General features: G+C 33.4%; 1 protein-coding gene across 1 annotated transcript in view; it reads right to left on the bottom strand.

Annotated features, from left to right (window-relative positions):
• The window catches only part of St4 (Sulfotransferase 4), a 53,710-nt gene extending 44,166 nt beyond the window's left edge, over nucleotides 1-9,544 (bottom strand). The window contains exon 1 of the mRNA XM_074184699.1: nucleotides 9,236-9,544. Coding sequence (XP_074040800.1) covers nucleotides 9,236-9,377 — 142 coding nt within the window. The 5' untranslated portion in view covers nucleotides 9,378-9,544. The remainder of the gene's footprint in view (nucleotides 1-9,235) is intronic.
• Between the last annotated feature and the right edge of the window lie 5,917 nt (nucleotides 9,545-15,461).

The following is a 15,461-nucleotide window of genomic DNA, read 5'->3' as shown; positions in this document are numbered from 1 at the left end:
TATAAAGATGGGTCTTGAATAAGTCGCGCTGCCGATACCGTTAGAGTTACATCCAGATAATGTACCGTAAGATTTTTTACCTTAAATAGTGGTAACTAAAAGTCCGCGATAGCGTATATCTACGACTTATCTATACCACTATATGCAAAATACTGAGCCATAAATACAATTAAATTGGATACTTTTTTTACAATGCAAATTTAAGAATATCTGTCAAATTTTTATAAAAATTGATACAATTGTCGTTTTAACTATTCAATGTACAGGGCGTTTCAACGAAAACTTGACTCCCCCTCTAAGTCAGAAACAGACATATAATCAAAAATTTCAAAAAATATGTGAATTTTAAATTCTAGGGGGCTGATTCTGATATGGAAATCATACCCGAAACTTCATCCTCCTGCGGTTAGCAACTACCCCCCTATTTTTTTCAATGGCATAGGGGGTCGAGTGATACATTATTTGGGAGGTCTTTTGTCCCTCTATTACTTCTGTGATTTTTTTCGAAATTGGTTCATTCGTTATTGAGAAATTATTAAAAAAAAATAGAAAATTCACTGTGGATCATTTTATTGAGGAAATTAATAGCAACACAATCGGTTAAAGTGTTCAAAATGACAATCATCTTGTTCCATACAGTACTTTCCTTACATTATTGAAGGTGTCCGCAGTCAGAAATCGGCATTCTCGAACAATTCTCTGTCGCAGGTCTTCTAGATTTGTAGAATTCATTTAATTAGCAGCGAAATTTTTGAAATGGACGACACTGTTAGTTTTTTCAGCACTGGTAGTTTTTGTTGAATCTAGTTGTCGCAGAACAAAAAGTAGATAGATGGCTACTATCACTTCTTCACGAATTATTATTCGTTATTTATTTATTTATTTATTTCACCCTAACAGGCTTGACGGCCTCTTTACAAGGATGACTTATAAGAAATATACATGAATATATAAGCACTTGAAATTATATGTTATATAAAACACTATAATATAATATGGGGATGTACTATTATTTAACAACGAGCAGTACTTATTACAACTCACAACAAGAAAAATAAAATAAGAAGTAACAGAAAAACTAATTGCTAAACTGATAAATTCTCAACATGTCTACGGACTAAAGATCTAAATTTTGTGATAGACATATTCCGATCAATATCTTGCAAGCAATTTATGTCGTTTGCCATACGGAGCATGATTAAGAGGGGGGGATGTGGAAGTAACAGTCACGAAGGGAGTCTTGAGCATAAGGATAGTTCGCGTAAGTACATTAATTGGTAGTAGTGACAACAATTCTGCGGAGTTTATATTGTTATTAATAATTTTATATATAAAAGTTAGTGCAGAGATTTTACGCCTAGAGTCTAAGAAAGGTATATCAAATTGAGTTCTCAATTGTGATGTTCTAATGCTGTTGTTATCGGATTTACTACGATGTTTCTTATAATATAGATACCTTAGAAATTTGTTCTGTATTTTTTCCAGTTCCTGTAAAGTTGTTTGGTATTCTCCATTCCAAATTACAGAACCGTGTTCGAGTTTAGACCTCACTAGCGTGAAATAGAGTACTTTTATGGAATCTATGTTACTAAAAAGAGAAGTCTGTCTTAAAATGAACCCTAGAGCTCGATTTGCGGTATTTCTTATACGTTCAATATGTTTCTTAAATGATAATTTGTAATCATAGGTTTTTCCTAATTCTTTGCATTCATGAACTCATTTTAGCGATTCGTTGTTCATGCGGTAGTCAAAAGAAATGGAATCCTTTTGGCGGGTAATTGTCATAACTTGGCATTTTTTTAGGTTGAAATCTAACTTACATCGAACACTACTAACCAATAAACTATTCAAATCTTTCTGTGAAAATTGTCACATCATCGGCAAAAAGCTGACATTTTGAGTACTCGATATAATCTGGCAAGTCATTAATGAGTAAAAAAAAGAACAAGGGCCTCAAATTTGAACCTTGGGGTACCCCTGAAGGATCATGGAATTTGCCTCAGTTATTTCCACCATGCCTAACCACAAAATATCGATCCTGAAGGTAGCTCCTAAAAAAATTCATGATATTGCCGAATAGTCCAAATTGATATAACTTTTGCAGCAAAACACCATGGTCCATCCTGTCGAATGCCTTGCTAAAATCCATGAATATTGTGTCCAGTTGAATCTTTTCTAAGGAGTTATTTGCTTCGTTGGAATACAGGGTGTTCCTTAAACACATGCTAATATTTGAGGAGGTAATTCTTAGACCCATTTTAAGAAAAAAACTTCCTATGGATGTATGTCCTAAACGCCTTAACTTTTGAGATACAGGGTGGCAAAGTTTTCAAAAATAATCAGTTTTTTAATAATAACTGAGATAATTTTGTAGACATCTTTGGCATATTTGGTACATATGTTCCATGCCTCAAGGCGCATTTTCTGATGTACACAAATTTGTATTTTTTCAAACAGTGGCATTCCTACGGGTTTCGCATTGAATATTTTTGGGGAAAAAGTACTACGCCAATGCTTTCTTTTCAAAATAAAATCATTTTTAAAATCCTCATTTATTTTTAAGAAAATTTGATCTCTTGGTAGGTATTTCTTTGTCCGACGCATGATTTTCACTCAAAAAAATAAAAATCGACAGAAAGCAAATTAAGAAATTAGATCAATTCTAAAATAAATGAGAATCTGAAAATTGCTTCATAACGCATTACCAATTCCCTAATAATATTTGAAAACATAATCTGCAAAAAAATAAATTTTTCACAAAAACGAGTTTTATTTTATTTTGTGACAGTAAGTCTAAACGAATAGCACAAATTTGTTAATTAGTAATAATACCAAAACTAATTATAAAAATTGTTGGAAGTGGCCACCTGCACTTAGTATGCATGCTTCCGCCCTTCTACGCATGGAATTACGCACCCGTTCAAATATTCCCGGCGTATTTCGTATAGTTTCACACGAGGCAACTATTCGCTCTCTTAAATCTTCTAAAGTATTAACGGAAGTTTTATACACAAGAGTTTTAAGGTGAAAAAAAATCTAAACTGTTGAGATCGGGGGATCTTGCTGGCCATTGCTGAGGTCCTCCGCGACCTATCCAACGATTAGGATAAACTGAATTCAAATGGTTTCGGACATTTACACTGAAATGAGCAGGGGCACCATCGTGCATGTACCATATTCGATTCCTTAACGCAAGTGGCACATCTTCCAATAACCCAGGTGAGTCTTCTTCGAGAAAGTGTAAATAAGAACGACCATCAAGGCGTCCTGGTAGAAAAAATGGGCCTATTAGATGATCACCTATAATTCCTGCCCATACATTAACCCAAAATTGGTGTTGGAAATGGGTTTCGGTTATTGCATGGGGATTTTCTTCAGCCCACACATGATTGTTATGGAAATTTTGAATGGCATTCCGAGAAAAATTTGCTTCGTCTGTGAACAAAATTTGTGTCTCAAACTGCGGATTTAGTGCAATACTTTGTAGATACCACTGACTGAAGTTCACACGCTGTGGAAAATCTCTGGGGATTAATGCCTGCACTCTTAAAATATGGTATGGGTATAACAAAAAATCAACCAAAATACGCCAAACAAGTTGATGAAAAATATCCAGAGTTCTAGCGATCTTCCTCGTACCCGTCTCAGGATGTTCCTCAATTTCTTGCAGCACCGCTTCCTCAATTTCAGGAGTTCTTACTACACGAGGTCTACCTTCCGGAGTCCCTTTCTTGAAACTACCAGTTTCCCCAAGTCGACGATGAATATTTGAAAAGGTTCGGCTATCTGGTAAGGCACGATTAGGATATCTTTCCTGATAAATGCGTCTGGCTTCTGTTGCATTACCATCGGCAAGGCCATATACGTAATGCATTTGCGCCATTTCCGCATTCGTATAATTTACCATATTTACTGATATTCAGAAAAAAAGCGGACTACCAAAATAACTTCAATACCACTTCAAAATCAATCAAAACGCGCTGTGACAGTTTTTAACACGAACACCTTACTTTAAACCAACATCAATATTAGCTACTGACGTTTGTACATACAGAGAATTCGTTTTTAATTGCTATGGTGGGTTCGCTGTTTTTTCTGCTTTTAATCTTTAAAAGAAATCACATATCGACAAACTCCATATTTCCAAGAGGTGCAGTAAATAAATTCTGCTACACGTCATTTATTCCAGGATAACTAAATTTATGTTTTCAAAAATTATTAAGCGATGCTGCGTTATGACGTCATTTTAATTGAGAACAGTGCATCTAACAACAAACAAATACCTTTTAGATCCTCAATTATTTTGCAACAAATCTGATCTCTTAGTTTGCTTTCAGTCGATGCACGATACCGCATCAGATGTTTAAGGAATTTATCCTTAAGTAAAGCGATTTTTAATTTTTTGAGCGAAAACCATGCGTCGGACAAAGAAAACCCAGCAAATCAAATGTGCTCAAAAATGTATGGAGATTTTAAAAATAATTTTTAATTCAAGATAAAGCAGTGGCGTAGTATTTTTTTCGTCAAAAATATACATTTCAAAACTCGTACGTACGCCACTGGGAGAGAAAATTAAAAAAATTGTACATCAGAAAATGCGCCTTGAGGCATGGAACATATGTACCAAATATGCCAAAGATGTCTACAAAATTATTTCAGTTATTAAAAAAACTGATTATTTTTGAAAACTTTGCCACCCTGTATCTCAAAAGTTAAGGCGTTTAGGACATACGTCCATAGGACGTTTTTTCCTTAAAATGGGTCTAAGAATTACCTCCTTAAATATTAGCATGTGTTTAAGGAACACCCTGTATAATAGCAGATTTGTGTTGACAGATCTGTTGGACATAAACCCCTGATGTTGTCCAACTAAGGCACCTTCTACATGGTTGTACAATTTAGTATGGATTATCTGTTCGAATAGTTTGGAAGGAGCACACATAATAGATATCGGTCATCCTTGTTTACTGTGTTCCACCCTGGTTTATTCTACTAAAGAAAGAATAGAAATTGTTGCAACCCATTATCGAAATGATGAATGTGCTAAAGCTGCTGCAAAATTTATAATACGAATCATCCAGACCACAACGTGAGCCATCTATACGTTGAACAGTTGATGGATAAGTTTCGAACTTCAGGTTCTGTTCACAACAGAAAACATGCATGAAGTATCCCGTTTTGTCAGAAATGACGGAATTGAAGTTGCAGTTTTAGGACATGTACAAACGGATTATCGACAATTTGTCAGACAAGTAGCTAGAGTGTCGTGTGTGAAAGCGTACAAATTCCATCCTTTCAAAATAAAGCTAGTTCTGGAATTAACCGAAGATTATCCTGATCGTCGACTTCTGTTTTGTGAGGTGTTCAGCGAGAAATTGACCAACAACCCAATGTATATAATACATGTTTTTCAGACGAAAGTTCTTTCATGTTGAATGGTGAAGTGAATAGATATAATTGTCGTTACTGGAGCGCTGTGAATCCTCATTTGGTGATGGAAACACATTCATAAACTCCACAAAAACTAAATGTCTGGGCTGGCATTCTTGGTAATCATATTGTTAGATCATTCTTCATTGAAGGTGTCTCAATGGAGACACATACTCAAATCTATTACAAGACTGTGTAGATCCTATCATTACACAAATTTCAGAAAATGATGACAATTTAGTACAAAATAAAATAATATTTCAACAGGATGGTGTACCCCCATATTTTGATGTTCGGGTGAGTCAGTTTTCGGACGAACGTTTCCAATACGTTGTATCAGCAGAAGGGGTCCAGTGGAGTGGCCATCTAGATCACCTGATCTCACACCGATGTACTTCTTTCTGAGAGGGACACCTGAAGTCGAAAGTGTAGTGTACTAAGCCTACTGTACTAACACAGGGAATTGTTTGGGAATACCGATTGCTAACTCCGGACATCTTGAATAATGAACGGGACGCTTTCGAGAGTAGACTATATTACTGTATGGAATTAGGTGGAAGTGATTTTGATCAATTCATCCGTCTATTTTGTTTTCACTGATATTATTTGTTGTTGATTTCCTCATTAAAATGAACTACAGCGAATTTTCTGTTTTTTTTTTAAATTAAACGTTCAACAATTCATTCCTCAATAACGAATGAACCAACTTAGTGCAGTTGGCATATTTTTTCAGTTGCTGTATTTTTAAAGTGAAAACATAAATTACTAGCACATTAAAAATCTGTGTTTGCCAATTTTCAGGATATGAATCCTATTATTTTCCAAAATACGGCTAACCGACGGTCATCGCGCGATACACTGTATACAGGGCTTTTCATGATAAGCGTTAATTAGCCGTTTCTGACAAACTATTTAACGGATCAACCTGAAAATTTCACAGTATGCATAAATCAATATGACCTACACGCCTAAAATATTTCAGACGAAGTGGCGTTGTCGTTCTACTATAAAGTAGCGGCCTCTTTGAATTTTCAAATAACACCCCGTATATAATATCATATTATGATTCATTATCACTTTGTCAACAAATTCATATACTATTTTCCTATACCTATCTATTACCGTTTAGAAGATATAAATTAATTTCGATATTTTTTTTACCAAACATGAACTTTTATAATTGCTGATAATCTTGAACTCTCTTGCACTAAAACGATCAAATTTGAAATGGAGAGGATCTTCACTCCGAGTCATATTTTCATTTGCCTCATACAGGGTCTTCAAAAATGCAGATACTTTGATCTCATGAAAAAATGAGTGGAACTGAATTTTTCCAAATGGAACACCCTGTATATTTCAACTTCTTTGAGCTCTACATCCAATTTTAGATTAACTTTGTCCAGATAATACTATTTCTATTTTGAACCGTTTTCGAGATAAACTGTTTCAAACGGAAACTGACGTGGTTTTCTTGCTCGTTTTTTTGAATTCATCACTTATTTTGGATATTCAACTTTTTTTTATACTTAGTAATATTTCTTTTTGATCCAGTTTTTTAACTGTCTCAGATCAGTCAATTCGAAATTGGTATGTACCTACCTTTGAAAAAGTTACAATTTGTATACATTGAGGTATTGGTCTCTACCGTACAACAGTACACATTAATATTTTTTAATAGTATGCTTTGGAAAAATGAATAAACCAATTATTTAACGTCAGACTTTCGTTGGTGGTTTTGACTGATTTTGATAACTTTCAATTATAATAGATTAATGTCAAGATTAGGTTACAGTAATGAAGATTTCTTGAATTTATTAATAATTTATGGTGAGTGCAACAGAATTGCAAGTAGAACATGCCGAGTATTTCATGAAAGATATCCACAACTTCCGAAGCCGAATAATAATGTGATAAATCGACTACTAAAAAACTGTAGGTTGAATGGAACCTTCCGTCAAAAAATTATTCGTAAGAAGACTAAAGTGGATGATGATGACAATGGTATAACAGTTTTGGGATACTTTCATGCATTTCCAAATGCTTCTCTGCACGAGGCTGAAAGGGAGATAGGTATACCCTACGTGACAATTTGTCGAATTCTCAATAAGCATAAATGGCATCCCTATAAGTTCTACTGTGTCCAACATTCGAAAGAGACTGATTTACCTCGTAGAGTGGAATTCTTTGAATGGTTACTTGTCAAGACTCAAGAGGATGAACATTTCCTTGACAATATCATATGGACAGATGAGGCCAAGTTCACAAAAAATGGAGTTTTCAATAGACACAACAGTCATTATTGGGCGCCAGAAAATCCCCATGTTGTCCGTCAAAAGGGTTTTCAAGAAAGATGGCAATTCAATGTATTTTGTGCCATAAAGAATGAGTCAATTTTTCATATCGAGTTTTATGATGATAATTTGAATGCATCAAAATATGAAGATTTACTGAGGAATGGAATTCAAATGATTTTAAATAATAGACCAGGAAGAGAACGTGTATGGAACCAAATGGATGGTGCTCCACCCCATAATTCTCATTCAGTCAGCGAAGCTTTAACCGAAATCTTCGAAGACAGATGGATTGGTAATAATGGACCTTTTCGTTGGCCTCCGAGAACACCAGATGGCAATCCATTAGATTATTTCGTGTGGGGTTTCATTAAAAATATGGTTTACTCTACTCCAATAACAACAATAGAAGATATGAAATCGAGAGTTACAACTGCTTTCAATAGTTTTACTCCAGCCTTGATCAGAAGCGCTACACATGACAATCTTTTGAAGAGATTACATGTTTGTGGAGATGTGTTTGAACATATTCTGAAATACACTGACGATTAAATTTACTCATTAATTTATGGGTTTAATATTTTCAGTTCGTGTTTCAGCGTTAATAAAACTATTGTTTGAAGAGAAGTTTCATTCGATGGTTGAGGAGTATTTTAATAATTATGTTTTCATTGTATTATCTGTGACTAATTAAGAAACATCAAACAAAATCTGTTTTACAAAAATGAGTGATGAACAAGGAAACCATGTCAATTTCCGTTTAAACAGTTCATCTCGAAAACGGTTCAAAATAGAAATAGTATTATCTGAACAAAGTTAATCTAAAATTGGATGTAGGGGTGTTCCATTTGAAAAAATTGAGTTCCACTCATTTTTTCATGAGATCAAAGTATCTGCATTTTTTGAGGCAAATGAAAATATGACACGGAGTAAAGATCCTAATAGTATCACTCCACTCCATCTCAAATTTTATCGTTTTAGTGCAAGAGAGTTCAAGATTATCAGCATTTATAAAAGTTCATGTTTGGTAAAAAAAATATCGAAATTAATTTATATCTTCTTCCCTATCTTCTTCCCTATCTTCTTCTCTATCTTCTTCCCTATACCTATCTAAAATAGATAGGTATAGGGAAATAGTACATGAATTTGTTGACAAAGTGATAATAAATCATAATATGATATTATATACCATTTATATTATATTCCATTTGAAAAATCAAAGAAGCCGCTACTTTATAGTAGAAGCGACAACGCCACTTCGTCTAAAATATTTTAGGCGTGTAGGTTTTCAGGTTGATCCGTTGAATAGTTTGCCAGAAACCGCTAAATAACGCTCATCATGAAAAGCTCTGTATAATAATATACACAAAGTACTGGAAAACTCTAAATTGTGTACAAAAAAAGAGTGTCCAATGACAAGTAACTCAGCTTGTATATTTTTGAAAAATCAAAAAGAATCATTTTTGATTAAAACATTCATCACTATTACCGATAATAATCCGTAAAGAACTTACCTGTGAATACAGTCAACAACTCCTCATTTGTTGCCTCATCCACTTGTTGGATTTTATATGGGAATATTTTTTCTTCAGTACGTTTATCACTACTCTTATTATTATTTTCGATATCTTCTATGAACGTTGGTGTGGGAGACATCGTACGTTATTCAACTGAACAATGAATGACTCCGTTATGAATTATGATATCACTTTCACTTTCTTCATATAATTTACTGTCGATTTCAGCCTCAAGAAGTGTCACACAACATTGACTTCTTAGCACACTTCTTCAACAACTGTGCGTAGAGAAAGTGTATAAAACAACAGTTTGGTTCGAATATAAATATTCCTTTTGGCAAATGGGTGACCAATCAAAATATCTTGAAGAATTTCATCATTAACACCTTCAAGTTATATGAATTTTCCTTTTATTTGCTTGCGTTGAAACATTGTTTCAGATAAACATTTGTAGAAAATAACTGAGAACTTATTACGAAATAGGTTTGAAATTTTTTTATGCTGAAACTCCAAATTGTGGAATGAGGTGAACAAACTATTTCAAGACTCCGAAAAAAAGTTTAGTTGAATTCCGGAATATGAATAATAATAACAATAATAATAATATTTATTAGACATTTCGGTACTTCATGCACATATGGTAAGTCAATAGAAGTACTATATCATATAAAAACAATTAGAATCATGATTTGTCATATATAGATAAAAAACAAAAACAAATATCACAACAGCATATGGGTATCACAGTTATAGAAGGTATAAATTAATAGTGAAAATCTTAAAATTAGAATTTTTGTCCTAAATAATCCTTTACGCTATAGAAACACTTTTATATTAAGAATTTTTTAGTATTATTCTAAAATAAATCATACGATTTAGACTACTTGATAGCATTTGGTAGTTTATTGTACAGTGTGATCGAGTTATATAATGGAGAATTTTTAAATTTGGTTGTTTTGTGAGAGAGTATTCTCAACATATCACCATGACATATACAATAGTTATGATGAGCTGCATTCACTTCAAAAGATGCAAGGTTACTTCTTAAATATGTTACACATTTTAATGTATACAGTGTGATCCATTTTTAATGGAAACACCCTACTAAAATTTGAAGTTGTGAACTGATTTCAATAATTTTTTTTTAAATATCAAGTACTGGAAGGTCTACCTTGGGACAAAATTTGAAATGTTCATTAGAATTTCAGGGCATACTACGATATGTTTTCTTAGTCGAAAATCGAGATTTTTCATTAGCGATTTTTTAATTGAGAAAATCAACATGCCACTGGATTCAAAGTGCCTCCAAACAGGTGTGACCAAAATTTCATGAAAAAATATTCATTATTAACAAAGTTATGACAACTCAAAAATTCGAAAACTCACACCGCTAACCGTCACAAAAACACCCTATATGTATCAACAGATATAGCCATGAGAATATTTTTTTATGATTTCAACAATAAAGTGCCGCCAGATAAAAAAAAACAAGTAGCGTAAATATTTTTAATGAAAATAACGGAATTACATTCAAGTTTTCAAGCAAATGAACTAAAACTAAGACCTAATTAAATATTTCAATTCAAATCTTAGTTGCCATGGAAATGATATTACAGTTTGACACTTGTGAAAGATTTAAGTGTACTATTGTCAACAATATTCACCTTACAGTTCTTCGAATTATTTTGTGTCATGGGTGCAAGATTGAGCGTAAGAGAGAAAATTGAAATTGTACGCCTTTCGGGAGATGACGTTAGAAGTGCTAGAGAGGTTTGTAGAGTATTTAATGAGAGACATCCAGATCGTCCTCGTATTAGCTGCGGTACGGTAAATAAAATAAATAAAATATTCAATGAAACTGGTGCAGTATCAAAAATGATGTTAAAAAGTAATCCTGTACAAAGACGAAACAAGAATGACAGGAATGATCAAATCATTTTAGATTATTTCAGAAATAATCCTAATGCCAGTATAAGGAATGCCATTTTAGATTTGAATATTCCACGAGAAACTATTCGGAGATGTCTCAAGGTGAAGAATATTAGACCTGATTTCAAAGTCAAAATTTTTACACACACTTCAAGAAGGCGACGAAGCAAGACGCCTGGAATATTGTTTATGGGCCCAAGGGGAATATTTAAGCAATAGAAATTTCCTAAAAAATATTTTATATATCGACGAAGCCACTTTCACTACAAATGGAGTAGTGTCATCACAGAATTATCGCTATTGGGCAGCGGATAATCTTAACTGGGTAAAAAACTGTAAAAGCCAGTATTCCCAAAAAATCAACGTCTGGTGTGGGATATTGAACGAACGAATTATTGGTTCTTTCTTTTTTGAGGAAAACATTAATGCGCAGAGGTTTCTAGAATTTTTAAACACAGAGTTTTGAGATGCTATTCACGAGCTGCCAATCAATGTACGATTAAATTTAATTGTCCAGTCAGATGGGTGTTCAGTTCATTATGCCAGACCTGTGAGGCAATGGCTTAACGAACATTTTCCAAACCGATGGATAGGCCGTGGTAGTCCGTTTATAGAGTGACCACCCAGATCTCCAGACCTCACAGTTTTGGACTATTTCCTCGGGAGATTTCTCACACAAAAAGTTTACAAAAACCGCTCAAGAGATAGAAATAAACTTTGTGCAAGAATTCGACAGGTATGTGCAGGTATTAGCCCTCAAGAACTAAGGAACGTAATCAGAAACATTCGTAAGCGCTACGACACATGTATCGAAATACGTGGTGGATTAGTAGAGGCTACTAGAATATGAGTTAGAAATACTTGTTCGAAACATTTCAATAATTAGTTGTTAGTTACGTTTATTGAAATTTTTTGCTTCATTGTTAGTTGAATTGTGTGAATGTAATTCTGTTATTTTCATTAAAAATATTTACGCTATTTGTTTTTTTCCATCTGGCGGCACTTTATTGTTAAAATCATAAAACAAATGATATATTGTGACTGTTAGCTGTGTGAGTTTTCGAATTTTTGATTTGTCATAACTTTGTTGATAATGAATATTTTTTCATGAAATTTTGGTCACGATATCACGATAGTTCATAACAAAAATTAATCTCATAATACGTTTTTGGGCAACAAATATTCTATTAAAATCTCTACCACATCCCCATGACATAATATTTAGAGAAATATGTGGATATGCCATTAGATAGATAGATATATTTATTCGTGTATACAATAAAAACATGTCTACATTTGTCATTAAACACAAAACAAAACAAATGCTATAAAAAAACAAAAATATATATATAAAAAAATAAATAAAAAATCAATACTCACACACACATGCACTTCCATGAAGCAAAAATTCTTCCACAGAATAGAAACAATGATAAACTAAATATTTGCGCATTTGATTTTTAAATGTTTTTAAAGTAATGAAATTTTTATGTTTTTGTGGAAGGGCGTTAAACATTTTAAAACCTAAATACAAATAAGAAATCTGAGATTTGGTTAGTCTGAAGAGTGGAAGACGCAGATCACTACCACCTCTGGTACTGTACCTATGTACATGGCAGTTTGAGGTTACCTCATTCGCCAAAATTTTGCTCCCAACATAAAGGAGGCACTCCAATATATAACAACAAGGCAGCGGCATGATGTTGAATTTTTTAAAAAGGGGCTTACAATGAGCGTCATACTCACTAGAAGAAATTATTCTAATGACTTTTTTTTGTGCTATGAATATTTGATTGGCATGAGTCGCACTTCTCCAAATAATCAAACCATAAGTCATTATACCGTGGAACATAGCAAAGTACGCTATTTTTAAATAATCAAAGGACAGCTGATATTTCAATTGACGCAACCCATAAGAAGCTTTGGCCAGACGTTTTGCTAGATTCTGAATGTGAAATGAAAAATTTAGTTGAGAGTCTATATGAAGGCCCAAGAGTTTAACTCTATCCTCAGATTTTTGCGCATGGTTCAAAATGAGATTACTTTCATTTGAGAAAAGGAAATTACATCGAAACCAAACTTCAGCATTCTGTTCTGAACGATTGAGGGTCTGTAAAGCACTGCTTAAATTTTTCACAACGAGTGTGGAGTCATCTGCATAAAAAATGGAAGACACATCAGAGTTAATACTCATACATAAATCATTGAAATATATAATAAATAGCAAGGGTCCTAAAACGGAGCCCTGTGGGACACTAAACATAACTAGGTACTCAGCAGATCTCCGACCGGAGACACTCATAAAATACTTTCGTTCCTCCAAATATGACGAAAAAAGCTTCAAGCTTGCAAAGTATATGCTTAGAAGGCTTTGTGAATCTACACACAATTCCATTCGTTTTATTGCAAAAAAGCTGAATTTAGTTTCTTGCAGACACTATCAATATGCAGATCCCAATTCTGTATTAGATGAATCTCTAGATTCATCTAATACAGCTCCTAAAAACTTTACGTCACGCGACATCATTATTTCATCAGTAAGGTCAATTTCCATCGGGATGTTATTTTTTCTGTCTGAATCAATGAATCTTCCAAAAATGAAAAAATATCAGGAAACTGTTTTTCCTCATTAGACATCATGTATACCAATTCCACCTGAGTATGATTTATTGCTTATTGAGTGATATTTCTTACTCTAATTATCTCTATTCATGATAATAATTACAATATTTGGGAGAGAAATGTTTCGGCTTTCTATTTCTCCATCTTCATACAAGAAATGTGGGAATCGTCCAAACGAAGGAAAAATTCAATCATTTCAAAATAATCCCACAGAAGCCACGGACGTAATATTCAGACACAAAGTTGAAAAAAGCCCTCTCGAAACAGTTACTTCAATATAAAACTTGAATTACATGGAAGGAAAACACATACTTTTGTAACAACTACTTCTATACAGGGTGTTTCCTAACTACGTAACTTGGGTGATTTGTTGGGTCGTTTTGAAGAAATAAGTTCTCATGAACAAAAAATGCTTCGAAGTTAAAAAATAGTATACTGTACACGCATCGTACACTGTACTTTTTCTACGGTTGCGGTGTTTTCAAGTATTGAAAATTAAAATCAATATATATGACATCAACTCACTTTTATATTTTATTTGAAATAGAAATTAGCAGTTATATTTGAACAATTTTGTAAAGTAATTTCTGGTAGGTCATTTCGTTTCCTCCATGGCGTTTTATAAAGTTGAAACATCTGCCCCTGCATTAACTAAAACTGTCGCAGATGACATTCGTGAACAGTGGCCAGTATATAACTCAGGGTTCGGAAATTGTAAAAATTTCGCTATTTTTTTCGCCATGGTGACAAATTTATTTATCCCCTCAGGCTGTTTTGTACATTTGCTATTTTTGTAATTAAAAAAAACATGTTTCATTTGTGCATAGCTCATATTTTTAGTAAATTTGGTAGAATTCTCGGTAAATTTTCGTTTTGTGGACACCCGGCGATATTGAAAAAATTTTTGACTGTTTTTAACGTATTTTGATGCGTACATTACGAATCCGAAAGAAAAAAGTGGCCCTCTCTCTTATTTAAGAAGCTACGGCCCTTCAAAGTTCAGAAAAGAGCAACTTTTCAGCCTTCTTTTTCACGAAATAAACTATTTAAAAACACAAGCATTTATTCACTAGGTCATCTTTACACCTTATTCCTCCTTCTTTAACACTTTTCACTTCAATAATCAACATTTTTCTTAAAAAATGTTAAAAAATGTACGGAGCTGCTTTTTGGTTACATATCACTGTATTTTACGTTTTTAAGGTTAATGATATGGTTGGTACGACTGGCACTAGCACTCTTCATTGCAATTAGTGCAACGTATTGTTGCTGCAAACACTCCTATTTGAACAAAATATAGAATTAAATTATTTTTTACTTTCACTAAATTATGAATTTCGTTCAAATTCAATTTGTATTTTTCTCTCACGCCAAACTAAAAGTTCAAATCTACGAATTTAAAATAGTACGTGACGACAAATACCAACCGCTTTTTTCTGAAATGTCACTACAAATATAAGAGTGTCACCAGGAGAAGCATTCGTTTTTAAATTAAGTTTTTTATAAGAAAAATGTTTGTTATTCAAGAGAAAAGTGTCAAAGAAGGAGGAATAAGGTGTAAAGGTGACCTAGTGAATAAATAAATGCTTGTGTTTTCAAATACTTTATTTGGTGAAAAAGAAGGCTGAAAAGTTGCCCTTTTCTGAACTTTGAAGGGCCGTAACTTCTTAAA

The sequence above is a fragment of the Leptinotarsa decemlineata genome, unplaced genomic scaffold (genome assembly GCF_025532065.1).
Source record: "Leptinotarsa decemlineata unplaced genomic scaffold, Ldec_3_MD MMD2_tig00026358_RagTag_RagTag, whole genome shotgun sequence".
NCBI lineage: Eukaryota > Metazoa > Arthropoda > Insecta > Coleoptera > Chrysomelidae > Leptinotarsa > Leptinotarsa decemlineata.
Note: the sequence above shows the minus strand (reverse complement) of the source record. Positions and strands in the feature narration are given on the sequence as shown.